General features: G+C 35.1%; 1 protein-coding gene across 4 annotated transcripts; it reads left to right on the top strand.

Moving 5' to 3' along the window:
• The first annotated feature begins 802 nt into the window (after positions 1-802).
• Positions 803-18,980, top strand: LOC123563850 (structural maintenance of chromosomes protein 1A-like). 4 transcript variants are annotated; one of them, XM_045356921.2, is made up of 2 exons: positions 803-1,051; positions 14,481-18,980. In XM_045356921.2, exon 2 carries the CDS (start codon positions 14,583-14,585, stop codon positions 18,198-18,200), a length of 3,618 nt encoding a protein of 1,205 aa, XP_045212856.2. In that variant the 5' UTR covers positions 803-1,051; positions 14,481-14,582; the 3' UTR covers positions 18,201-18,980. The 4 variants fall into 4 exon arrangements, with proteins under 4 accessions (XP_045212856.2, XP_045212858.2, XP_045212855.2 ...); XM_045356923.2 differs by lacking the exon at positions 803-1,051 and adding an exon at positions 3,446-3,676; XM_045356920.2 differs by lacking the exon at positions 803-1,051 and adding an exon at positions 7,120-7,465.
• Positions 18,981-27,854: the final 8,874 nt, after the last annotated feature.

Here is a 27,854-nt window from a genome sequence, read left to right on the forward strand (position 1 = left end):
AATGTTAGGACATAAAAGTAAAATCTTACAATAAAGACAGTGTCAAAGACTTGATTTTGTAAACTTTGCTAAAATTAATAGCTCTTAGAGGAAATCTGATTGTTGGCTTTTAAAGTACTTCATTAAATCAATTCAGTATTAAGCAGTATTTTAAGACATACATCTTTTATAAATAATGATATAAATAATGATGAAAATATTTATATACATTATCGAACAATTGATGATGTTTGAACATATGACCATAACATAATATCATTTTGACAAAACCATTAGCGACCATCGTTTTAATAGTTTGTTGATGTTGATTTGTTGGGTTAAAGTCACTCTAACAGATGCGGATTATGGCTACATTCAGCTTAAATGTTAGGAATTGGATGGGCAGACCCTGACTTAAAATAAAATAAAAAAAACTTTTTTATAGTTCTTACATCTTTATTACAGCTTTCTTACTCCATAGAATTTTATGATGGGAAACTTAAGGTAAAAGATTTCTAGGTCGGCAGCTTATGTTCGTCCATGCCCCGACACATTTATATCATTAATTACGGTAAAACGTCTTAAGTACAGATCATAATATAAGTTCCATTGCGGTGATCATATATTGATCGCTATTTAGTACTTTTTTGATCTTCATTTGAACCTTAAAAAGTTAAGTTTTTATACGGTCCAATTTACGAACATTGGATTAAGCCGTGTGTGTAGAATTTGAACAATTGTTAATCGTAATTTGAACGTGGCGGCGCGCATGGCCTATAGAAATCAATATATCTATTCCCTTGTACTTTATCAAAAAAATTCCATACATTAGTATCAAATATATATTTGCCGAGAGATTTTACATAAATCTTTCTATTAAGATGTATTGTATACTCCGATACTGATTCCTTAATCAAAATTGTATACATTGTGAGAGCACATAAAATTTAACAAATTCCTCAACGTTCTTATATGGTTAAAATCAAGTGGATTTTTCGTATAATGAATGGAAAATAACATACGATATCAAAAGGTTCCCAAATGAATGGATAGATCATTAACGATGGAAAAGGTAAGTGATTTACATGATTAAATATAGTCAAGTTGTAATAATATATAATAAAGGATTATTTTTTCAGAAACGTGTGAAACAAAATAATCCGTCAGATTATCATGTCGCCGATTTTTATATCAGATTCGTTGCAGAATGTAATTACTTTCAAACGTATCATAGTCTAATCATTCACCTTACCAGGGTGATTATAACGAACTTATTCTTTTATAAAACTTCTGTGGTAGACCTGTAGGCTTCATTTACTTAGTTTGTGCATTCTATTTTAGATTTTAGTACATTTAATTGCGAAATTCGGAACAAATGTCAAACATGAAACAAAAATGAAAAATTAAGAAGCGTCCTTTTGAAAATTTGGCATCGCTGGTGAAGCGAATAAGGTATCAGTCGTGTTATTGTAGCTGGGGAAAGGTGGTGAAGCGAATAAGGTATCAGTATTGTTACTCGTAGCTGGGGAAAGGTGGTGGAGCGGATAAGGTATCAGTCGTGTTACTCGTAGCTGGGGAAAGGTGGTGGAGCGGATAAGGTATCAGTCGTGTTACTCGTAGCTGGGGAAAGGTGGTGGAGCGAATAAGGTATCAGTCGTGTTACTCGTAGCTGGGGAAAGGTGGTGGAGCGGATAAGGTATCAGTCGTGTTACTCGTAGCTGGGGAAAGGTGGTGGAGCGAATAAGGTATCAGTCGTGTTACTCGTAGCTGGGAAAGGTGGTGGAGCGGATAAGGTATCAGTCGTGTTACTCGTAGCTGGGAAAGGTGGTGGAGCGAATAAGGTATCAGTCGTGTTACTCGTAGCTGGGGAAAGGTGGTGAAGCGAATAAGGTATCAGTCGTGTTACTCGTAGCTGGGGAAAGGTGGTGAAGCGAATAAGGTATCAGTCGTGTTACTCGTAGCTGGGGCAAGGTGGTGAAGCGAATAAGGTATCAGTCGTGTTACTCGTAGCTGGGGCAAGGTGGTGAAGCGAATAAGGTATCAGTCGTGTTACTCGTAGCTGGGGTAAGGTAGCTGGGGAAAAGGTGGTGAAGCGAATAAGGTATCAGTCGTGTTACTTGTAGCTGGGGAACGGTGGTGAAGCGAATAAGGTATCAGTCGTGTTACTTGTAGCTGGGGAAAGGTGGTGAAGCGAATAAGGTATCAGTCGTGTGTTACTTGTAGCTGGGGTAAGGGTGGTGAAGCGAATAAGGTATCAGTCGTGTTACTTGTAGCTGGGGTAAGGGTGGTTAAGGTATCAGTCGTGTTACTTGTAGCTGGGGAAAGGTGGTGAAGCGAATAAGGTATCAGTCGTGTTACTTGTAGCTGGGGAAAGGTGGTGAAGCGAATAAGGTATCAGTCGTGTTACTTGTAGCTGGGGCAAGGTGGTGAAGCGAATAAGGTATCAGTCGTGTTACTTGTAGCTGGGGTAAGGGTGGTGAAGCGAATAAGGTATCAGTCGTGTTACTTGTAGCTGGGGTAAGGGTGGTGAAGCGAATAAGGTATCAGTCGTGTTTCTCGTAGCTGGGGAAAGGTGGTGAAGCGAATAAGGTATCAGTCGTGTTACTTGTAGCTGGGGTAAGGGTTACGAGTTCGAACCTTAATTTCCCATTCTTAAGCCGCTGTAATTGGTTGTTCCATAGAAAGTGATGAATGCTATTAGTAAAGTTAAGTTATCGTCTCATTCTAGCTATATTATCCACTAACAAATGATTTTATTATTTTGATTGAATTCGTTAAGCAATGACTGTGTTTGGTATAAAGGCTAACCTGTCTCAGATGCTGAACGCTCGGGACAAGTTCTAGAGTTAATGGCCGTGTGCCGATTTACTTCTTCTATAACTATATTTAACACTAAACCCACTGTCAAGGAAAGTGCGAACAAACCTAAATAAGGAGTTTGAGTGCTCACGGAACGCACGTGCTATGAGTTCAAACTTGTCAATAAAATACAAAGCTATCAGTTGAGACAATAAAGTTAGATATTTTAGATCTCTTTAAATCGATGAAAGCGATATATTTTGCACTTCACAGCAATTTGCACATTCCGGTAACAAATTTATAAACTCATTTTTTGCCATTTCACCACTCAACATGACATAAAACAAAAATAAATGGCTGATAAAACGCAAAAATCGTTGCATAAACGAAACAATTGCAATAACCGGTAATTGTTTTTTTCACGTTGATAAAGATCGTTCGATTTATATTGAACGCGTTCACTATTAATGCCATTGTTTTACGTACAATGACTGTCACTCGGCGACCCTAATCCCCGATTGAACTTTTTGTGGCCGCAAAACACTTGGCTAATAAAAAATCAATGAAAATTTGTAATGACTGGAAAAATCATGTATTTATTTAACGGCATTGTTTTATTAGGACTTTGGGAGGTTGTTACATTGTAACTATCGATTGCGCTTGTATGCTGTGGAATTTTGTTTGTTTTATGAATAAATAGATATATGTATACATTGTTACATCGACTTTTATCAGCGGTTCAAGTGGATTTACGTGACTGAGTGCGGTTGAAATTTTCTCTTCCGTTTTAAATTGAATTATTTCAGCTTATGTTGTTATATCCTAATCAATGGTGACTTAAAAAATTTTTTTATAGTTCTTTTAAGTTTTGATTTTTGGATTACTCAAAGCAAGTATGGTAAGTGTTGATTATTATAGCGGTCATGTTTCTACAAGAGCATATTTTACATTTATTAACTGAATTGCTGGTCAATAATCAAAACTATTAGCCCGAGGGCTGATAGATTTGACTATTGGTCGACAAGCCATGCAATAAGTGTTACATGGCATCAGAAATAAATTTTAGAGTTTTTTTCTCCCTATAATGAACTAAATACTTGCTAATGGTACAAACTATAACTTCTCATCTATATGATAATTATATCAAGGAGTCAGGTAATATATATATTTATTCAAATGATGTTATAAAGATTTGTCAAAAGTTCTATTTTGGTAAAATTGAAAACTAACGACTCTTGATGTCTTCACTTTAAATTTGGATATGTATGTACATGCAAATGCATTGTTTCGACCAGGGCGTATTACCACATTAACATGACCGGATTAAAATGGGATTTAAGAGAGAGATTAAAAGTTTATCGGACTATTTTTATACATTTATGTATACAGCAAAACATTTTAATTTGCCGATCCTATTCTGTCGTTCATTTCGCATGAACACCGGAAAAAAATCATTTCATTTCTTAAATATATACCTACATTTTGGAAGGCGGTTTCTTTTCGGAAATTACGCTCTTTTGACGTAAGTTCTTTCAAACAAGACATCTCAACATCTCCTGCACTAAGTGTATTTTCAAAAGGCACAGACGTGGATCAACTAGTGAAATGCATACTCAAATGTATTATGTTTACCGATAGATAAACATCCTCCCCTACGTACAAAAACTATCGTTGTTCGACCTAGCTGTTCTTTGTTTACAGACGAACTTCATGACCAAAACTCTTAAAACGTAACGCGTAATTCTAAACTAACAATAGGACATCAACCTTTTAGAGACTAATGTGCGACCGTAAATAAACTCCTGATTCAGGCCCGAACCGACTACTTCTATTATGTGGCACTGACCACAGAGGCCAAGACAACCAACAATCTGCTAGGAGACAGTCAATACGCTGCCAGTACCTCCAACTCATCGTCAGAGGAACTTGCGCTGAAGTTTCGTGACTTTTTCATCGATAAAATTGAAAACATTAGGAATGACATTATTTCGCATAGCCAAACTGATTGTGATTCAGCAGACTTGAATTATACAGAACATCAGGAAGTAGCAAACTGTCTTGTTGATTTGGCTCCTGCAATGACAGAAGAGGTAAAACAAATCGTACAAAAATCTTCAAACAAATCCTGTGAACTTGACCTTTTACTAACATGGCTTTTGAAGAAATGTCTTGATGAGCTCTTGCCATTGATAACAAACATTATAAATACATCAGTGGGGTAAGGTTATGTACCAAAAGAGTTTAATACTGCGAGGATAAGACCTCTGCTTAAGAAACCAAATGTTATCAAAAACTACATGCCTGTGTCTAATCTACCATTTATTTAAAACAACTTAGAAAAGGTATTAGATGAGCGGCACTTGAGTGGTAATAAGCTGCATGAGGGACTGCAGTCTGCGTACAGTAAGTTTCAACTGAGTCGGCTTTGATAAAAGTACAGAATGACATCCGCAGATCTCTAGACCAAAATTCTGTAACAGTTCTCGTCCTACTCGATCTGTCTGCAGCCTTCGACACGATTGACCACCAAACATTGTCACATCGCCCCAAACATTATTTTGGAGTTACAGACAAAGCACATGCATGCGTGTCATCATATCTAAGTGACCGTTATCAAACTGTGTGCGTTGATAGTGAGTTGTCGATGCCTATGTTGATGACGCACAGTGTGACCCAGGGATCAGTACTTGGTCCAAAGAACTATACCATGTACACTAAACCTGTCTGTGCCATATGCAGACGTCATGGACTGCTTCATCATTTCTACGCCGATGACTCTTGAGTTATACCTTTCATTTAAGCCGCTAGAAGTGAGGCTTTGCGCCGAATTGATAGTTGTCTCATGGATGCATTCTCAATGCTGATAAAACAGAGGTTATTCACATCAAAGCAGACATTGAGGTCGTCTTCGTGATGGTCGGTGCCTCTGTAATAAATCAACAAAATTTGTTAAGAATATCTTGTTACAGTATTTGACAACAGTATGGATATGGAACCGCAAGTTAGTTGTTTGGCGAACTGGATATGCACAACTACGCAGAATAGGTCACATCAGACCGTATCTCACCAGTGGTGCAACATCGACCCTTGTCAATAGCCTAGTAACCTCGCAGCTAGACTACTGTAATGTCTTGTTCAGTGGTATTCCAAACAACACACTAGACAAGTTGCAACATGAACATGTCCAGAGCACGGCAGCTCGCGTTATCACTAGGATCGGTTCTGAAGGAGATCCACTGATTGCCGGTGAAATACAGGATACAGTTCAAGGTTCTGACCCACGCCTTCAAGGATGTAGGCCCTACACGATCAGTCCCCTGCCTATATAAGGGGTATGACTGAGGTGTATCCTAAAATCACAAGACACATACTCATAACTCGTAACTCATAATTTGCGTATCTCGAAATCTCGAAATTTCGAGCTGATAAATAACATACAATTGGCATTAATGCTCTATCGTAGTATTCTGTAACATGGTAGGCATTCCTTAGCATCAATTACATAAAAAAGTCGTCGCATATCAGGGTAAGGGGCGGGGTGAAAAAGAAGGTTGAGCTTTATCGTCTTTATAATACTTGCCACTGATACCAAACTGCTAGTTGTATTAACCGATAGCACAAATGGAAATGATCTGTGACTTAGTGGGGACAAAATCATCAGTCATAAACAAAAGGTCTTGAGTTCTAAACCCCGATACCCCAGCTTAGATAACGTCTTTTGTAAACTACACAGCTTAAAACGAATATTCTTGCATGACTCGATTTGATTTCCAGTTAAACAAAGAAGGAAATCAAGCTCTGTATATTCTGCGATAAACAACGCTTGACCCGCGGACCGGTAAGAGAGCATTATGACGTCAATTATGACGTCGAATTGCCGCATGACGTCCGATACATTACTCCTCGGGTAAATGAAGTCCAACATAATATTTATTGAGCATGTCAGAATGTAAACAATCAAGGCCTTATTGTGATTTATCGTCTAATTTACCACGGTTCATTGTTCAGATGCTTCAGTATTTAACCACTCGGACTAACGCCCTTGTGGTTCAATTCCTACATATCTGAACTCTGGACCGTGGTAAATTAGACGATAAACCACTCGAAGGCCTTGATTATTTATTAAACATATTTCAGGAGGAGTAATCGTTGCGCAGACGAAAATTACAATGATATTCACTGAATTCTTATATCTTGATACACGTAATTTAAACAGTTCTTCGCTTGAATGTTCCTGGTATGGTTGTCGATTAATTTGTCAATAATAAAGCCATCTATACGCCTTGTTTCCATAAAACCTATCGATATACAATCATCCAAAACCATTAGGAGTTTTATTTCACTATGAAACACAGGGCTTGTATTTGCTGATCGCCAATATCCAAAAAATTGAATGATTTTTTCAACAAAGTAAATGTTGTATTGTACAACTTAAGATCAAGCTAGTCGGTATATATACGACGTGGATTAAATAAATGTTTGACAACATTTCATTCGGGGATAATAGCGAATTTCTTTAAAGAAAACGTCGATTCTATCTATCTTAACAGTAAATACTAACAGTGTATTTTGGCATTTAAACAAGTTTAATTTGCTTAAAGAGAATTGTGTCAAATATTGTTGACAACTGAAGGACTTGGACAATACTTGTTAAAATTGGATTTTGTTTTATGTTAATAAGTAGAAGGTAAGATATCGATTTCATACGGTCTGTTTATAAAAAGGGTTCAGCTCAATTCACTGACAATCGGGGTGTTTTTAGATGTTTGTTTATACTTGAAAAAGTCACTAATCACTTCTTCTGTTTCCGTTTTTCAACACTGAACTTAAAAATTGTTTTAAACCATGATATTTACATTCTTCTCATTGAAAATTTTTAATTTCATTTGCGCAATTCATAGATTTGCTGATCATATTCGGTCGTTCTTTTCACATGAACTCCGAAAATGATAATTCATTTCTTAAAAAAATGGTTTTTGTAATATTGATAAATTTTAGATATATCTATTATGTATATCCTTGATATGGATTAGCAAACAAGAGAGAAATTCTTAAGTTACTATGAAGATTTGACAATCAGACGTACTTGATTGTAGTTGATAGGATTGATCGTGATCCTAGGCTGAAATGAATACGTACAGTATAGAATATTTTGTCGTCTGCTGAACGACATTTGTCTTCCCGTCACGAAGTAGGTTTTTTCGTATTCTGTTAGAAAACGGAATTCTGGGTATAAATATACATATCCGGTATCAATGTATACATGTATTATTAGTTACACTGCTGGTTGGTGACAGGATACGGGATATACGCTGTCGAGGAAATCCATATCAGCGAAGCTCTCGCCTGATATGGATTTTCGAGACAGCGTATATCCCGTATCCTGTCACCAACAAGCGGTGTAACGATTTTATCTTGCCGACTACCCTTTACTTACATGCTATAATCTAATATTTTGTAAATTAACAAAGCGGCAGCCATTTTTTTTTAAAATCAAAATTTATATCTGAAATGTACTAGCAGGATATGGAATATATCCTGTCTCCACGTGACGTCTATTGACCAATAGAAATGCAAGAAACTTGTATGAGGCAAGATAAATCAATATTCTCGTTTAAAAATACTAAACATACTAAACATTAGTATTATTTTGTCATCAGTTTTGCTGCTACGAGTGTTTTAGACCCGCAGAATTCACATTCAGTGTTTTTTTGTAATATGTCGCAAAGATAAGTATGTAAGAATAGAGAAAACAATAGGAGTCGCGTCCTTTGTGTCAAAGCTTGTATATAAATCTTTATTTCAATTCGATTATTCGACAAAAAATGCAGATTTTACGTCTTAGTATCACACCAGTTTTGTAAAAAATACTATTACTGCATGTAGACGACTCATTTGCTTGCACAAAGTTAGTGTATGCTACATACCATAATCGTCTTTAAAACTTTGTCTTCTTAGTATAATGTTTTGCTATATATTTTATAAACATGTTAACGTTAACATTAGAAATAATTTAATTGTTCAGTTGCAAGTGAGTTAGGTGAGAGAGGAGGGTGTATGTTGCTGTCAGAGTTAATGAAATAATGCTTATTCTTTCTATATTAACTACAACCTTATTAGTAACGTGTTGTTTTTTGTGGTTTTATACCAAGGCAAATCAGTCAAGGCTGAGAAGCCAATAACAACTGGTTTATTGACACAGAAAGTATAAAAAAATAAGCCCAGAGAAAGAAACTTTTCTTTATTTTCATTTTAGCTCTAAATATGGCAATCATAATGGTATCATAATCCTGTCACAAAAGTATTATAAATCTATGTTCATTTGTATTAACAAACAATAGAGAAAGCACGTTATTTTGATTCGACGTAACCAAAATAGATAAGGCCAAATTTGAATCCAATTTTAGTTATACAAGAATATTTTGACCCTATGAAATGAGAAGAGACAAATTGAATCATTGAAAAAGATTGTGTGAAAATTAAGAAACTCTTTTAAATTTAAACAAAGTGTTCTGTTTTTTCTCGTTAGTGAGAAGAATGAAATCAAGCTATTTGATGGGGTATATCGCTTCCAATGACAATTGGTTTTAATTGCCGACCAATAACGAAGCACATAGTCTCTAAGTAACCATACTCCAACTGAGTATGATATTGATGACTGCTACCCATTGGCCTTTTGCCTTTATAAACGTCTGTAAAAAAACAGAGTAAATCAACATTTCCTAAGTTATAGCTCTGGCAAAAATGAAACAGTGATGAAATTATTAAATTTCTTATATGATTCATACGAATCGTGTTTTTTTTCCTTCTCATTGTGAACGGTCCAGTTTATCTTGAAGACATCGGAATCATTAGAAACCTAACACTGGTATAATATTATCAGTTGTTTATTTCTGAGGGTCCTCACATAAATGCCGCCGACTCAAAGTCAGACCTAACTGTATAACGAAAACCATTCTAAATAATTGATATTTGCTTAAGCAGTTTCTAATAAAATCTATAAAAATATTCTTTGAAATCATAGAATGCAGCCAAGCAAAATAATGGCAAACTTATCTTGATGGAGGCGTATCACGTGTAACATGATTTAATTACATATGCAATTTATATTAATTCATATTTTGAAGTCTTATACTTAAACTATATCATGGTAAAGATGTAAAATCAATAATGATGGACAAATACTTTATATTCCTTCTTTTTCATAAAATGTTTACTGTAGCACTTATATACATTGTGTTTCCAGAAAAGCTACTTGTTTAAGAGATAATATCTAAGATGACTTTTCTGTTGGTCTTCATTGAATCACCTTAAAGTGTATTCCAATGTTTCTTGCGAATGGAGGTTTTCAGTTTTATGCCGACATGCAATATGTGTTGAAGAATTTTGTATTGATCTCTTTCAAATCGCTTTTCCAAATGTTCCTTGACTTTTTATTAAGGAGTTCTTATTGCAACTATGTTTATAGAATTATATCATGAGATACATACTCTTTCTTTGGAAGGTGTTGACTACTTTGTTAGCCACATCAACGTAAGACCTGGTGACATTTTTGCACGCTATAATGCTATATTATTAGGATTTTACTCAACTATAACGCATGTTTAAAAAGTTACCATAATCTTACCTCTATCATAGTCTAATTTATCCACCACCACCTCTACCTGGCGTTCCGTAGTGAAAATGATGATTAAGCCACGAGTTGGACTACGCCTAAACCACAACAAGCCGGTGTCAATTCTTGGATATTTTTTTATTGTTTTCGTGATCTAGCATCAAACAGAATTGGCAAGACACCACATTTAGAAACTAAGGGTTTGGAGCTCGAGCCACCAACTATCGTCCCAAGTTGAATCACAAAATAGTGAAAGAAAATCTCGAGTAGGTATTTAACACCGAACTGGATGAATCTTATTAAACCAGTGTATTGTTTATCCTTCAATAATAAATTCTATAATAGCAGAGTCTGTTCATGAGAGGTAATGGAAGTGCAACATCTGTCACGCCCCGTAGAACCGGCTTAAGCGGAAGTATGTTACCTAGAAATTGAATGGACTCCATGATTTCAAAGGACCAGAAAATATAACAACACTGATTCAGGAGGAGTCATTTTGATATTTTATTATAATGATATAAAGTACAGCTAATTTTACAGAACAAAACATAGTTTGCTCAAACTCTGCAACGGAGCGTTTCTACATATATAATTACTTTACAGACTAAAGTTTAATATTTGTGTATGTGTAAGACACCATGCACTGTTAGTTTACTTTTTTTTGTTCGCAATTACTTAAAAGTGAGGAATTTTCAAAATTGAAAACTAACATATACATCGAGACATGCCTCTTTAATACATTTGAATACACGTTATTAGAATTAATCAAATGAGATAATAAAAATTTAAGCATAGATTGCAAACAAGCAAAATAGTAGCAGACTATGTTTAAATCGAGTAAAGAAAAGCTTCATGTTGTTGTTTTTTTGTTTTTGCTTTTTTCTTGTACGTTTTTTTATTATTTATTTATATAAGGACATATCTTGATACATATTATTAATTCATCTCTTGACTTAATTGTCCCGGGTTTCTTTCTCTAGAATATGTCAATTATAAAGCCACCTTATAAAACTTGTTGATATACACTCACGTAAGACCTTCTCTTTGACGATCGGCAATATCCAATATATTGAATGATTTGTTGAACAAAGTAAATGCTGTATTGTACAACTTAAAATCAAACTAGTCGGTACATATCCGATGTGGATTAAATAAATGATTGACAATATTTCATACGGGGATAATAGCGAATTTCTTTAAAGACATGGTTTGATCCTGTCTTAAAGACATCAAATACAAAATACACTTTTATCTGTAAACTGGCACTGAGACAAGTTTAATTTGCTTTAATAGAATTGTGTCAGATGTTGTTGACAACTGAAAGACTTGGATATTACATGCTAAAATTGGAATAAAGTTTTTAAGGTATGGTATCGGTTTCGAACGGTGTGTTTATAAAATGGGTTCAATTTAGTTCATCGGCAGTGTTGTGTTTTAAATGTTTGTTAACACTTGAAATAGTCACTTATCCCTACTTCTGTTTGACAAAATACTCTTTTTTTCTCATTAAAACTTTTTAAAAAATTTAAAATAGTAATAAAATGGATTTAGCCTTATTGATAAATTTAAGATTATAGCTTCCATGTTTACCTTTGATATGGATTAACAAATGAGAGAGAAATTCTTAAGTCACTATGAAGATTTGACAATAAGATAGACTGAAATAAATACGTTTTATTTTGTCGTCTGCTGAAATTGTTTTCTGCTGAAATGCTCTCGTCATTGTCAGATTTTATATTTTGCTTTATTTTGTTCCGCATTTTAGAACTAGGGCTTCGTTACTTTAAAATGAAAGAAAGAGTTGACGAAATGCCTGGAATCTGAAAATGCCTGTATTTAAATATTAGTCAGTATTAATTTATACATAATTATTGATATGTACACCTTAAACACATATGAGCCGCGCCATGAGAAAACCAACGAAGTGGCTTTGCGACTAGCATGGATCCAGACCAGCCTGTGCATCCGCGCAGTCTGGTCAGGATCCATGCTGTTCGCTTTCAAAGCCTATAGCAATTATAGAAACTGTTAGCGAACAGCATGGATCCTTACCAGACTGCGCGGATACGCACGCTGGTCTGGATCCATGCTGGTCGCAAAGCCACCATGTTGGTTTTCTCATGGCGCGGCTCATATCAGTCAAGTTTGAAAATACGAAAACGTATTATGATTTTATCATTGTTTCTCTGTTGCTACGTGCATTTTTACTGCTTTTTTATAACCGTCAAAAGTTTTTATAATATGTCACAACGGTAAGTCAATGTAGTAGAGAAATCAATAGAATTGACGCTCCTTGTGACAAAGAATGTATTCGGAAAAGTTATTTTAATTCTATTATTTGACCGAAGTGTAATTACAGATTTTTCGTTCGTAAAATTCTCTCGTTAACTTGCAGTCCAAATTATGGCATACATTCAACTCCTTTTCTAACATAATGTTTAAAGCTTAAATCTTTATAATAGTCAGCTTTTAAAACTGTTTAAGTTAAGACTGGTTAGCAAGAAGTATGTTTTGCTACATGTTTGATAACAATACGCATGTTAATGGTTGTTTATGTTAAAGTGCAGTTGACTTGCGATGAAACCCCGTCTCAGAACCTATTGAAGTTTCAATGGGAACTATGAGCCAACCGAAATTTGATGATAAAGATATGCATTGCTTTCCTTTAAAGCTAAGACCAATGAAAACTGACTTAATTTATCTATATTTTTATTTATATCTCAATTGTATCATAATCCCATGACCACAGTATTTAATCCACGTACATTTGTATTAACAAACAAGATTAATTACACGTACTATGCTCATTTTGATACGGTAATACCGAAATAGATATGGTCAAACTTAAGCTCGATATGATTTTAGTGCACCGATTCTTAATCGGAAGTTACATCCCTATGAACTCAAGAAAGGACAACTATAATAATTGCAGACATTGTTTCAAAATTCACAAAGGAGTTGAAGATCAATATAATGCTGTTTACTTTATTATTTTCTCGTAGTCGAACGAATAAATTCCAGTTCGTTTAAACGAATGACATTTAGATGCAAATTTGCTATAATAGAGTAATTGTTAGAGTTGATTGGACCCAGTCGTTTCGCAGTGCGAAAATCGGGATTTGTACAGTGACTGCTGCTTCATAATGATCGTCCTGTTAGAAAAAGTCTGGAAAACTCATTATAAAGACGGTGTAACATTTCAACATTTTCTAACTATAGCTCATGCAAAATGGATGATGTTAATATATGAGTTTCTCTGCTAATCCATATTAAACAGGGACGTTTCCATCTCGGCTCTATAAGCGGCGAGAACATCGGAACCAGGTCTATGGCGTTTACAAAATTACTCTACAACCACATAAGTAGAAGCAAATGAGCTAAATATATAAATCAGTTTGATGCCGAGGCTTGTTTTACAGATCTTATGCCAAGTTTTCAGTTTCAACATTTCCTTAGGCAAAAAAAAAAAATGAATCGTTTGATTTGTTTTTAGAATGCGCTACATTACCTTCCCTAGTTAATTAAAACAGTCTAATACCCTAGCTTTTTCCAGTTCTGTAGCAGTACCTGTATTAATTAGTGAATGGATGGATAGCGTTTTACATGTCAATGTAATCTCTTACGTATTTTGTGTATGAAGTATAACATATTCTGATCTATGTAACATTGACTTTTCCGATATCGTATAAGAATACTCATACCTGTACCCTACCTACTGATTTTGAACAGACATATTTTGTTCACTTCAGCATTAACTTTATCGCTTTCGTATAAATCTACAGTAAAATAACATATTAGTATTGTAAAATTTAAACGATGAAACATCAAGAGAAATCGGCGTGTAACGCTTGATAAAATTTTATTCGATTAAGTCTTCAAGGGGTTGTATCTTTTCATTATTTTTAGAAAACGTAGGTAACTCTACATTTTCAAACATCTTTCACACCTCTGAAGGTTTGGATACTTTCTTAACATCAAAACCTTTAAGGATTCTATCGAGTAGAATATAATATAGCTTTATAAGCCACCTGAAGTTTCTTTTATACAAAAACAATAAGTATACTTCTTTAAAGTGTTTTTTTTTCAGATTCGCGAAGATAAAACAGGCATAAACTCAGATTCGTCATACCTCACAGATCGTCAAATATGGCGCTGCCTAGGACGCCATATTACTTATTAGAAACCAGTTATGGAGAAAGCAACAAGGAAGCCTGTGGACAGACAGGCGACATTTGACACTGATCCACATCGTGCAAATCTTGCCCAAGGTAATCTTAAGTTACCTGTCATAGAAGCTCAAGAACTGGAGAAAAGAAAATCTGCATTGAAAGAGAACAGGAACAAGCAGACGAAAATATCAAACAATTCACCAACTGAACATAAAGAAAAGAATTCACTGAATAATTCAAAGACAGGAACGACCGAAAAGGACACAAAAACGACTGTACAAACTGTTAAAATTAGTGAAACAGACAGGAAATCAAATATCTTATCAAATATCAATAAGAAAGTAGTTACAGGTGCTGATAAAGAATCAAAGGAAGTGCGAAATTCGAAAGACGCTTCGCCTAAGTCTACAGATGAATTAAGTAAGAATTCGCGTAAAACTAACGGGATAATAAAGACTGATAGAAGTGTTGTTGCGCATTCCGAGCAAAAACCTAGTGTCGGTATAAAAACAAATGTAACTGGTAAATCTAACACTCAAAACAAAGTAAATGAAACAAAAACTGCGACAGGGAATTTGAATTCCGAAGCTAGTCAGAAAACAAATAACAGTAACAATAAATTGACACAACAGGCAAATAAAAATGTTAAGGAATCCGTAACCGAAAGTAAATCTAAAATTATTGAGAGTCGTTCAAGAAGCCCAGAAAAACAACCTTCAAAAGCTACTGTCCTAAAGGATTTAAATCGCAAAAGGAGTGTAAGTCCTGCAAAAGGCAGGAACGCCAGTCCTTCAAAGGAATCAAGATCGACGAACGTTGAAGAAAATTCAAAAACCAAACACCAGACCACGACTACAGTGTTAAACAAATCGCCTCAAAATAAGACATTAAATGTTAATGATCAAAATCAAAAACAGTCTCCTAGAAAGCAAGACAACGCAAGTAAAAGTAAGGTCGTGTACCGTCCAAAAGAAAATAATAGCACTACTGATAAAACAACAAATAAGCAAAATGATTTAAGTGCTGTCAAAGAAACGAACGACACAAAAAGCACGTCTAAAAGTACACTACCGTCTAACAACGCTCCTGTTGAGACAAAATTGATTGACAGTGGTAAAATTGAGAAGAAAAGTAGTAAGGTCAGTCCAAGAACAAAACTTCAAAACGGAAAGCAACCAACGTCTGTTGACCCGAATACAAAACAAAACGACATTAAACACGAGAGAAATGAGGATGCACAACATAACCAAAACAACACAGCTGTTGATGTACCTACATCAAATAATACAGTAAGAACAGTTACTCCGCATTTAAATAACTCGCATATTAACGGCAATCAAAGTGAAGTGCAAAAAGATCAGAATACAGAACAGAATCAGACTGGTAGAAATTCTGAAAAGCTTTCCACAGATTCAAATGAACAAACTGTGGATAAAGAAAGAAATCGAACTGAAAGGGTTCTGAACGCGAGTGTTCAAAGTAAAAACGAAACATATGTTTTATCCCCGTCTCCTACTAAGTTAGATTCACGATCACAAAGAGGCAATAAAGTGTCAAGACCAGGTCGCCTTAGTCCATCAAATGAATCAGTCGAACCCATAAAGCTAGAACAGAGACCGGCGCCGGAGAGACCAGGTATGGATGTTGATAGAAAGGAATCGTATGCACAAGTGTATGCTGAACGCAATACTCTGCTCAATGCCGAGTATACATATAGAAAACGCATAAAACAGCTCGAAGAGGAAGCAAATGGTTTTCTTAAAGCAATAGACGAATTAACAACAGAAAATAGATACTTACGAAGTCGCGTTGACTCACTAGAGGATGAATTACGAGGTAAAGGAGATTTAAATGCAGTTGATAAGATCTCAGAGTTAGAAAAGGACAAAAGTGAACTAAAAAACAAAATTAAACAGTTAGAAAAGTCTACCCGATCAAACGAAAATACAGATGAATTAAGGGAGCTCAAGGAGCAAATTGTGAAATTGCAAAGTGAAAATCAGACTATAAATGAAGAAAACATAAAGCTAAAATCAGAAAATTATGAAAATACGAAGAAGTTACATGCGCTAGAAGCAGAGAAGAAATCTCTAGAAACAAGTGTTACGGACGTGGAATCGGAAAAACTTGATAAAATTCAAGATTTAAGCAATGAACAAAAGCAGATGAGTAAGAGGTTGAACGAACTGAAAAATAAAAATCAAGGTTTAGAGAAAAAAGTTGATACTCTGGAATATGAAAATAAAATGCTCTCTGAAACATTAGATCAGAAAAAGACGGAGCTTGGTGAGCTTCTTAGTGCGATGAAAGATGAAAATAAGTTTGATGATGAAATTAAAGATCTGAAAAATGAAATTTTGAAGCTGAATAAGGAGAAGAAAGAGTCCGAATTATCGAATAATAAGGAAAAACGTATACTTAATGAAAAGCTTAAAGATGTTAAAGCGTCATTAGACACAAAAAGTAGATATGCTGATGAACTGAAAATCAAACTTGATCAAGTTGAATCTGAACATAAGAAAATGAAGTCAGATTTTGATCCAATGAAACGGTTAGTGGATTCCCAAAAGAAAGAAATAGCTAGGCTCAAAGAAGAAATTGAAAGACTTAAACAAGAACTTAAAGAAAGTAAGGAAACATACGCAAACCTTAAAAATGAATCTGGGAGTGCATCAAAGGAACTCAAAGAAACAAAAGACCAGCTGGAGCAGTTTAATAAAGAATTGCAGAAGATAGTTAATGACAAGGAAAGCCAAATTAGCAAGCTTATTAATCAACTAGACACAATGAGACAAGAAAGGGAGAATGATCGAAAAACAGCCAAAGAAGAGAAAGAACTACTTGCTTCCGAAATGGAGAAAGTCGAATCATACCAAGCTACTACAAAACGACTTGAAACGGATTTACAACACTTTAGTGAAAAACTCGACGAGTCTAAATTAAGAGAAAAACAATTATCACTGCAGTTGGAAGACAAGAGTTTCGAAGTATCAAATTTAGAACATCAAGTATTTGAAATGAATATGAAAATGGAGAATCACTCGAAGAGAATGAGTGAGCTCGACCGCGAGAAGCGTGAAATGGAAAAAGAAAAACGAGAATGGGAAGTGAAAAAAGATAAAATGGACGATATTGAAGCAAGCAATAAACGATTACTTGAAGAAAATAAGAGACTCCGGAATCAGATAGAAATGTCAAGTTATTCGTCTACTTATCGAGCATCTGAACGCGGTGCTGAGGAGAAACCGGTGGTGGAGGCATGGGTAAATGATCACGGACATTCGAATGCGATAAACCACGCAATCTATGTTCAAAAGGAAAAGGAGAGGGATCATAGAAAAAAGAGAGTGCATCTTGCACAATCCAGTTTACAGAAAAAGAGAATACCTTTAAGCAAGTCAAGCCCGGTGAAAGTATCGAGACAACACAAAACAGATGAACATAAATCATCGAATCAGAGTACACACAGAAGTCTAGAAGACTTGAGAAAAGTTGGAGACAGTAAAAGTCCGGAATCTGAGCACAGTTTACCGGAACTTAGACAAGACGCTCGTTTAACAATGGGGTACGGCAGCTTAGCTGGATATAGACAGATTCACAAAGATAGGATACGGGCTGCACACAAGAGGGTTTATTAGATTTATTAATAAAGCACTGATATATTCATGAATTCATTTGCAGCATTAACGTTCTATGGGACTAATCTCATTTAACTACGATGTGAAATATTTCATATCTAGTGTTTAAACCTTGGAATGAGTGTCAATATCTTTTAAAGAGATGTTTATGACGCATTGTTTTAAAATACAAGAAAATGCCATCACAAAGTGCTTCTTTTCACACAATTACTTATGATATAGCGTGCAGGTAACAGGGTACTGAAGCTGGCTGTTTATTGATATCATAGAGTTACATATCATGTTAGGTACAATGAATTTCAAGGTATCGGTAAGACTAAATCTTCATTTCTAGGATGGTTAAACTGTTTAAAATGTACTGTATATTTGTGTATCGTAACCTTCAGATGGAAACATTACAAATGGGCGATACAATCGATTTCAAACTTTTCACTTTTTTCCAAAACTAGTCCTTAAGGCTTTCAGTTAAAACACATGAGTGATGTTTCGAAACTTAATAACTGTTTGCAACTTTTAGATATGAAACGTTGCATGAAAAGCTTTAGTGGAAAGTCAAGTTAAAGGTGTTCTTTTCTTGATGATTTTGAATGACTGTCATGTCGGTTCAATACTTACTACTGAAGCAGTCTGCATCAACATTTACACCAGATTAACTACCGGCTCGCGGACATGTGATATCTTCAAACAGTATTGCCTTAAATTGTGCTCTATATTTCAGGGCATTTACTGATTGTTTAACTTATTCATTTTATTATGCATCCATTACAAACTAATTAAAAGTGTTTTTGTTCTGTTTTATCCCTTGAAAATGCGTGTCCTACCCATCATAAACGAGATCAGGTGCTGTAGAGAAAGACACATGGATTGTCTCCTGAATGTCATGTTGTTTAGAGGAATAGATAAAAATGCCTTTTTGCATATTCCATATCATGCCTACGTAACCGTCCTAAATCCAAAGATTTGTAAATCTCATCAGCACGAGGTCGAAACGTATACTACATAAATTTCATCAAGACAAATATTTACGCTTCATGTATGCCAGGCAGAAAATGTGGCCTCTGAACAAGGCTTTTCTATGATTAGATCCGGTGACCTTGTTTTCTTACGTCCCATTTTTTAATTTGAACTATATTTCATCATCACAAGCATTCTCAAAAGTGTAAAGTAGATCAGTTTGAAAATTTAACCTCTTAAGTGAAACAAGTTTATTTCCTTGATCTGACCCTGTTACCTTGTTTTTGAGTCTATATGCAAAATATACATAGATCAAAATATTCCATCATGACAAGGATTGTATTAATACAAACATTGTGACCAGCTTATGTGTAAAGCAGGCACAAAATGTGGACTCTTAAAATGTAAAATGATGTTTTTCTGTAATTTGATCTAGTGACCTACATTTTATGCCAAGATGACATAGCTCAAAAAGTTTCTAGCTTTCAACAAGATAAATATTCTGACAAAGTATAATGTAGATCAGATAGAAACCGTGCCTTCTACAATGCCAACAAAGTTCTTCTATCATTTGATCCAGTAACTAAGCATTTGATTCTATATGAACCAGTTTCAATGACATAGAACTTATCAATACATATTCTGAACAGATTTCATATTATAAATCAGATTCATTTGTAACAAGATATAGTCTATACGGTTCTCATAACATTTTTCTTTGATTTTATTTTTGAACCTCAGATATCCGAGTTTCCAACTTAACCAAGAATATATAAAGGAATACAAACGAGGCTTTTCTACGATTTAACTTAGTGACAATAGTTGGCCTAGATATTATCAAGACAAACATTCTGACCCTTGCAGAGTTCACAAGGTTTTTTCATTATTTGACCAGATGACTAAGATTTTTACCTAGAGAGATACATTTAGGAACTAGATTTTACAAATACCAACATTGTAATCTAGTTCCATGAAGATTATGCTAAAACTTTTGTCAGAGAGCATTAATATAGGGGTTTTCTCTGATTTGTTTGTTTGTTTTTGGTTTAACGCCGTTTTTCAACAGTATTTCAGTTCAATGATTTGAACTAGTTACTTAGCTTTAGACCTCAGAAGACCAAGTTTCAAACTTTACCTCGGTTTTATAGAAACACACATTCTGGCCATGTTTCATGTAGATCAGATAGAAAATGTGATTTGGCTTTGTGACCGAATTGTTTAACCCATGTAAACAAGTTTCAAGCTTGACTTAGACTTTATCAAGGCAAACATGACTTCTGGAGTATTAACCAGCTTTTTCGAAGAATTCATTCATTTACTTAGTTTTAGACCAGATATGAATCATTTTAAAATTTGACAAAGATTTTACAAACATTTTAGGGCCATGCCATTTTAAAATATATAAATCAGGTGCATGGAGTAGGCCTACGTGATATTCTTTCTGAGAAATTTCGAAGTCGCTATAAAACAAATTTTATTACAATGTGACTTTAAGTTAAAACCATAAAGTACTGAACTCTCACTTTAAATAAAAGACTAAAGCGACATAATAAAGCTGAACTATCCGTGTAAATCAGCTGAGCGCTATTTTTCTATTTCCATTTGTTATTACTTCTCTAAAAACACATTATACTTCTACCTAAAATGTCGGCAAAATTTGCCATTTTTGTGCACATGCCTTTAATTTTGAAAAAAAAGTAATATTTATTTAATTGTGCAGGCGTATGCCTGACATATGACATCTAGAATTCTAAATGATCATTCAGAAATCTGCATTTTCAAGTGCCTGCCATTTTCCACATTGGTTAAAATGCATTTTTTACAATAGGTAAAGACTGACTTGAGAAGGAATATCACGGTAATAAAAACGCTTAATTCGCTTTTCTAAATACGCTTGTCATAGAGGATGCTACAACCTACAAAACTTCAGTTTCAGTTATTAAGAACTTGTACTTTAATTTAAAGTGTAAAAGAAACTAGGAAACGATAATACAAGTGAAATACTACCAATTTGCAACTTTTCAGACCTGTTAAACAATCTCGAACATAATATGAGCCACACCATGAGAAAACCAACATAGTGCATTTGCGACCAGCATGGATCCAGACCAGCCTGCGCATCCGCGCAGTCTGGTCAGGATCCATGCTGTTCGCTTTCAAACCCTATTGCAATTAGAGAAACCGTTAGCGAACAGCATGGATCCTGACCAGACTGCGCGGATGCTGGTCGCAAAACCACTATTTTGGTATTCTCATGGTGCGGCTCATAACATTTTAATACCATGGGTGATTTTGCTCTGTGAATACATGCTAATTACATTAAATTCCACAAGTACATATACTCTACACTAGGAAAAGCGTTCTTATAATGTTTCTTGCATACTAAAACTGAAACATATATCTGGTAATTTCACAGACACAATTGGACAGACATCTAAAACCACTGAAATATATTTGTTTTACACGTAAGATAAAAGCACTAAACCCCTCGTGAAAATATTGCATGTAGCGTTCACCGTCAATGTAATATATTTTCACGTTAAACTGAAACAAACAAACAAAATCGGGTACAATGTTTATCTATTTTATTTTGTTGGGTTTAGAGTAACATCGAAACGACACAGTTAACGTCATATGGCGAATTTCCCAACTTTTGTTGGTGGGGAAAGATCTTAGGTGCTCCTCAAGGCTAGAACCACCGACCTTCGATAAACCAGCAGGATGGCTTCCATCCATGAAGAATTTTACACCTCAAGTCAAATTCCAATCTCACGTCGGTGAGTGGCAAGGAATTCAAAGTCAGCGACATTAACCATTCGGCCATTGAGGCACCTTTAGAAGCAACGTTTGGAATATTCACAGCTGTGAAATTCTCACGCTGATTTTCAAATCTGCCAGTATTAAACCAGCCTTAATGTACGAGTCAATCTCATGAAACCGCTTGAAGGTAAACTTTAAATCATCGGCAAACACATCTTCTAGAATAATATTCTAGCAAATTTTATGAGGTGAATATTAGAAAAGTCTTGTCACATGGACAGAATTGTGTGAATTGATAAACTGTGTCTCAGTTTTTCAATGCAAGTAATAAACTTAGAATATTCAATTCTAAATTTGCTGTTTTAGTCAACATAAATAATACCTGCCAATGTTTACCATCAGAAATTATAAAAAGTTGGTCTAATTGATACACCATACTTTATATAACAACAATTTACACACACACCCCGAGGGTCGGAATGCACGAAATGTACGTTTTGTACGAACATGTAAATCCATGTTTGAAATGTAAACAAATGAATAAAACTAACTGTTTTCTTTTTCATGGAAAAGCCTAGAGCTGTGATTTTCTATATTCCCTACAGACCTTTTCGGCGTAAATGGAAATGTACACGACTATGTAAATGTTTATGTATTTCGATCAATTTCGAGGGGTTCTCTCAAAACACTGGACAGATCATATTTTGGAATATCTTGTTTGTTTTGGTTTTAACGCCGCACTGACACAGTTATAAGTCATATGGCGACCATCCAGCTTTGATAGTTGAGGAAGACCCAGCTTCCCTTCTGTGATTCATCGCGAGCGGGCACCTTGGTAGAACTACTGACCTTCCACAAGCCAGCTGGGTGGTATTTTGGAATTAAGCCAGTTTACATACAAAGCGAAACAAAGCCAGGAACGTGCGTGATAAAAAGTCAGGCATCAAGTCTGCATCTTACTTCACCGTGCCAATATTACGAGAATTTGTATTACTATTAAAGTGGAATTTTGTGCATTTTTCAAGTAAAAAATCCAGCTGAAATAGATGTCTGTGCAAAAAGGGTAGAAAAATTGTAGTTATAGTTATTACCCAATATACCAAACTATTCCTGTTACCATTACAAAGTAACAACTTTTCAAATATGAGTTGTCTTATTTTTACTGGGGCAGTCTTTTTAAGAAGTCAAACTAAGGACAGGAGTTGCTTCCCTTCAACTTCAGAAATCTCTCCCTATAGGTTAGAGAGATAATGCTTAGAAGATCAAAGAAATGAACTATTATTTCATTAGTCCGATTTCTAAATATTTCTAAAGAATCAACTTCAAATACTTACGTGGCATTGTTGTAAATATAACACATTTGAATGCAAAGCAACTGAAAATTGCTTTCATTATTCGTTGATTAGAAAAAGGAGGCATGCCTACCTGGTATTAAAGATTTTATTTTTAGTTGTGTTTGAATGGAATGAGAACATACATACATAGAAAATTTAGTACGGGTCATCCATTTTTACGATCATATATTTAATTCTTCTGTGAACATGTATACTGTAAATGAATAACATGCATATGAAACAACATGTTGTGAACAATAAAGACTAAATACTGTATAGATGGCACTAAGGTAAAAGTTTGACATGTCAATACATGTGTACAGTTTTAATAGTCAACGTAATTATTGCATGTGAAGTAACACATGTGATTGGAGGTTCTAGGAATTCCTTACTGGAAGTAAAACAAAATACAACAGTACTGTCTTCCATACGTAGGATATGGAACAGAATAGAACAGTTGAAAATAGTTGCAGTTATTTTTTGTGTTCTGTTTTGTTGAATCTTCTATACATACTTTAATTTAGGCCAGATTATTTCATCTTAATGCAATGTAGCCCTCGCTGGGAGGCAGATACTACAATATACGCTGAGTGCGAAGCAAGCAATATGTCTTATATGATTTTAGAATATATTTCATGAAGTTAATTTTCTCTATACCTGAAAACAGACTGGCAGTATATATAAATATAATATATAAAGTTTAATGTTGGAATCGGAATACAAAAGTATTCATTAATTTTTTCTGACAATCCCCCCACCCCCCCCCCCCCCCCCCCCCCCCCACCACTCCTTCTTCCAGAGTTTCTAATGGCCATCGTTATTTGATATAGATATGAATAAGTTACCTAGAAATGTGTTTGTGACAAACATTTCACACTGGGCGACAGATTTGAGGAGCGGTTGAGCATATATATTCGATAATTGTAGAACATTTTACAGGTTAAGAAATTTTCAATATTCAGTATCGCGATAAGGAAGATCATTTTTGAGTCGTCAAACTCAGGTGTAGGGGGCTTTCGTGGTCGAGCGGTTAAGGTCGCTGACTTCAAATCACCTGCCAATCACCGATGTTGGTTCGAGCCTCGGCGTTGAATTCTTCATGTGTGAAAGACACCCAGCTGGCTTACGGAAGGTCTACAAAGGACCGCTCGTGATGAAATAATACACGGAGAGGCATTCCTTCACCATCAAAAGCTGAAAAGTAAATTGTGTGAGACGTTAAACCCAACGAAAACAAAACCAAAACAAACTCGGTTGTGCCATGGCTATGAGACTTTGCATAGTAGTAAATTATCTAAAATATGTTTGAGAAAACCCCTTACCTTTGACCGAAGTACATAACACGTGTTCGCAGTCGCATAAACATACGTTTACGCCGAAAAGGTCTTATACGGAATAAATATACATGTTAAAACACGAGCTTTTTTCTGTCTTTGGGGACTCACTGGAATATAGTAAGCAATATGAATGTTCTAGTATCCAAAATATACTAGAAGCTATATTGCATAAATTCTTCGTATTTCTTTGCATACTAATCCCCAACGATAACAAGGTTCCCGCCGAAACGCGAGGACGATTCTATTTCATGATAACCGATGAAATACCAACCCATATAATGCTTACACATTACCTTCTAAGTAAATATTAGTATTTCTTTCATCTTAAATATACTAAGATTATATGGAAACATAGCTCAGTCGGGTAAAACGCAGATAACAAATGAATGTAAGAAAATCATTTTGTGGGTTCGAATCTTCGTGAGTTTTTTTTTTTCAATTTTGGTCTTTTTGTGTTTTTTTTTCTTTTCGTTTTCATTTTTGTTTCCGTATTTTTGTTTCTTTCTTTGATGGTTTGTATTTGTATGTATGCTTTTATATAACACAACAGTATGTTTATTATTTGCATGGCTTAAATGCATGCATTTAGTCAATATCATCTTTAATATAATGCTAAACTTTTCTGATCTGCTATATCGGCTTAAAATACTTCTCTGTTGTGTTGACACATTAGTTTATGAAGGAATCTAAATGTTTATGAGAAATAAAAATTTATTGTCTATGCTGAGTTTCGAACCCACACGCAAAAACATCAGTTTAACATGACTGTATGCTTTTACCGCTGAGCTAATTTGCAATTGGTTCAAAATCTAGAAATATTTAGGTTGTAACATGTTAGAAAAATGTTGAATACACTATGTTCCATTTTAATCTATTTATAGTCATGTTTGTAAATATCAAGTTATCGTTGGGGCATAGTACAGTTAGAGTATCAAAAAATTAAAGAAAATAAAACATACTAGTATCATAGAAAAAGTCCCGATCTTTAATCATTTGTTTTGTCGGTGAATTTTATAATTTTAATATTTGAACCAATTAGACGACTTGTTCGAATGTCAAAGAGTAAGGAGAATGTGCAGTCAGTCCAGGGTTCGAACCCAGAACCCCTCGCTTACTATGCAAGTGCCCTACCGACTGAGCTAACCGGCTATCTGACATTTATCAACATAAGAATTGTTATTATCAAAACCCAAGGCTTTTTTAAGCTTGCAAAATGTTGTAAGTAAGCCTATGATTGGCTAGCGGAAGGGTCATCAAAACGAGGCTATTATTGTTCGTCTTCAGATCCTAAGCGTAGCGTAATAGGAGATGATCCATGAAGCTGTTATGTGTAAAGTGATGATTTTGATGACACGTCGGTTTTGTTTTGTAATTGTGAGAGATTGTTAATGGATCAGAAAGAGCGGGCAGTGGGGAAAGGATAACTTTGTTTAGATAAGAAAGTGTATAAGGAAATCTAAGGTAAAAGACTCCTTTTATTTCGTTGACTGAAGAAAATATGGCGGACATATTTTTTTTAATCGGTGCACGTGTGATTTGTGTTAGGCAGTTTAACGACATTTTCCTAAAAATAACGCTCAACTCAGTTTACACTGACATGTCCTCGATTGATGAATATGTATTTTGTGTAAAGTTGTTAATAATAATAATAATAATAATAATATTCTTTTTAATTAAGGCGGAAGCACAACTGGTCATTGACCAATCTTACCTGTGTTCTTCCATCATATAAATGTACATAATGTTTACAAGCGGTATAAAAAGTGATGATATAGAACCAGATTTCTATAAGTCGATCAGTATAAAGGTACAACATGCCAGATGTACAGCAGAATGCAATGTATTTTACATGTTGTTCAAATCTCTTTTGTATAAAGCCAAGTTAAAATAATTTGACAGACACAATTAACCATCCAAATATGATAGGCAACACAATACACGTGTCTGTAAACACAATAGTGTGTGTGTGTGTGTGTGTGTGTGTGTGTGTGTGTGTGTGTGTGTGTGTGTGTGTTCGGGTTTAACGTCTTTCTCAACATTTTTTCAGTCATATAAACGACGGTGTCTACTTGTAGCAGTGAGCACAATGCCCAGCTTTATAGTGCTGCCTCACTGGAATATCATGCCGTAGACAAATGGCATGATACCCCACCCAGTCACATTATACTGACACCGGGCTGACCAGTCCTAGCACTATCCCCTTAATGCTGAGCGCCAAGCGAGGAAGCTGCTAGTACCATTTTTCTACGTCTTTGGTATGACGCGGCCGGGGATCGAACACACGACCTCCCGCACTCGAAGCGGACGCTCTACCACTAGGCTACCGAGCATTTACAATACCTGGAATAGAAGGACCACAAAAATTTTCATTTTACACAGATAGTGACTGCAATGGGGAGAATTATATTTAAATTTATTTTAGTTTTTCTTAAATTCTTTAAGACTAGAAACCTACTTTAGGGTATTGGGTAAGGAGTTTAGATCCATTCTAATAAACCGTTTATAGGATTCGGATATTGTGCTGCAGGTGCCGTCCAGTATGTTTCTGATGAGGTGTTAATGTTTTTGTCAAATATAAGCTGACATTTGATAGTTTGGTGTAGAGGTTCTTTACCACAGTTACCCCATGTCGATGTGTGGGAGATGTAGGCATTGTGACTGAGTTTCTTAGATAGATAGATAGATTTATTTCGGTAAGGAGTGCACATACATGGTCATTTTAAACAACATATATAGTACATACAACATAATACGTATACATGAACTTATAAATGGCCACGACAGACACACCATCACCAAGGATTACACAAAAATTTAAAAAGAAAATGCTTGAAACTGATAACGTCCTTTTAGGCCATGTAGGTGAAGAAGTGAGTCACATATTGTTTTTGGCCAGCTTAGAGCGTTGTCAATAGCTGATCAGTTTTCTTGTGAGGAGTATTCAATGTCTTGATCACTGTTTAAAATGCTATAACATTGATTGTAACTTCATCGACATGTTTTAGCTGTGGCAGTTAGATTAATTTGCAGACTTATTTGATATGCGTATAAAGGCGTCATTTATATACATGATAAAAGGAAGAGGACCAAGGACTGAACCCAAACGGATTATACCGGTGGAGATAATTCTTACCTGTTTCAATATACCAGATATATTAATCTTTTGTAACATGTCTTCAAAGTATAACCTGAAATATTTTAACGAGGTATGGTTAAAGGGATATAAAGAAATATTGTACTTTGTGAAAAGCCATTGAAAACAAAACATG

Source organism: Mercenaria mercenaria, chromosome 2 (assembly GCF_021730395.1).
Source record: "Mercenaria mercenaria strain notata chromosome 2, MADL_Memer_1, whole genome shotgun sequence".
Taxonomy (NCBI): Eukaryota; Metazoa; Mollusca; class Bivalvia; order Venerida; family Veneridae; genus Mercenaria; species Mercenaria mercenaria.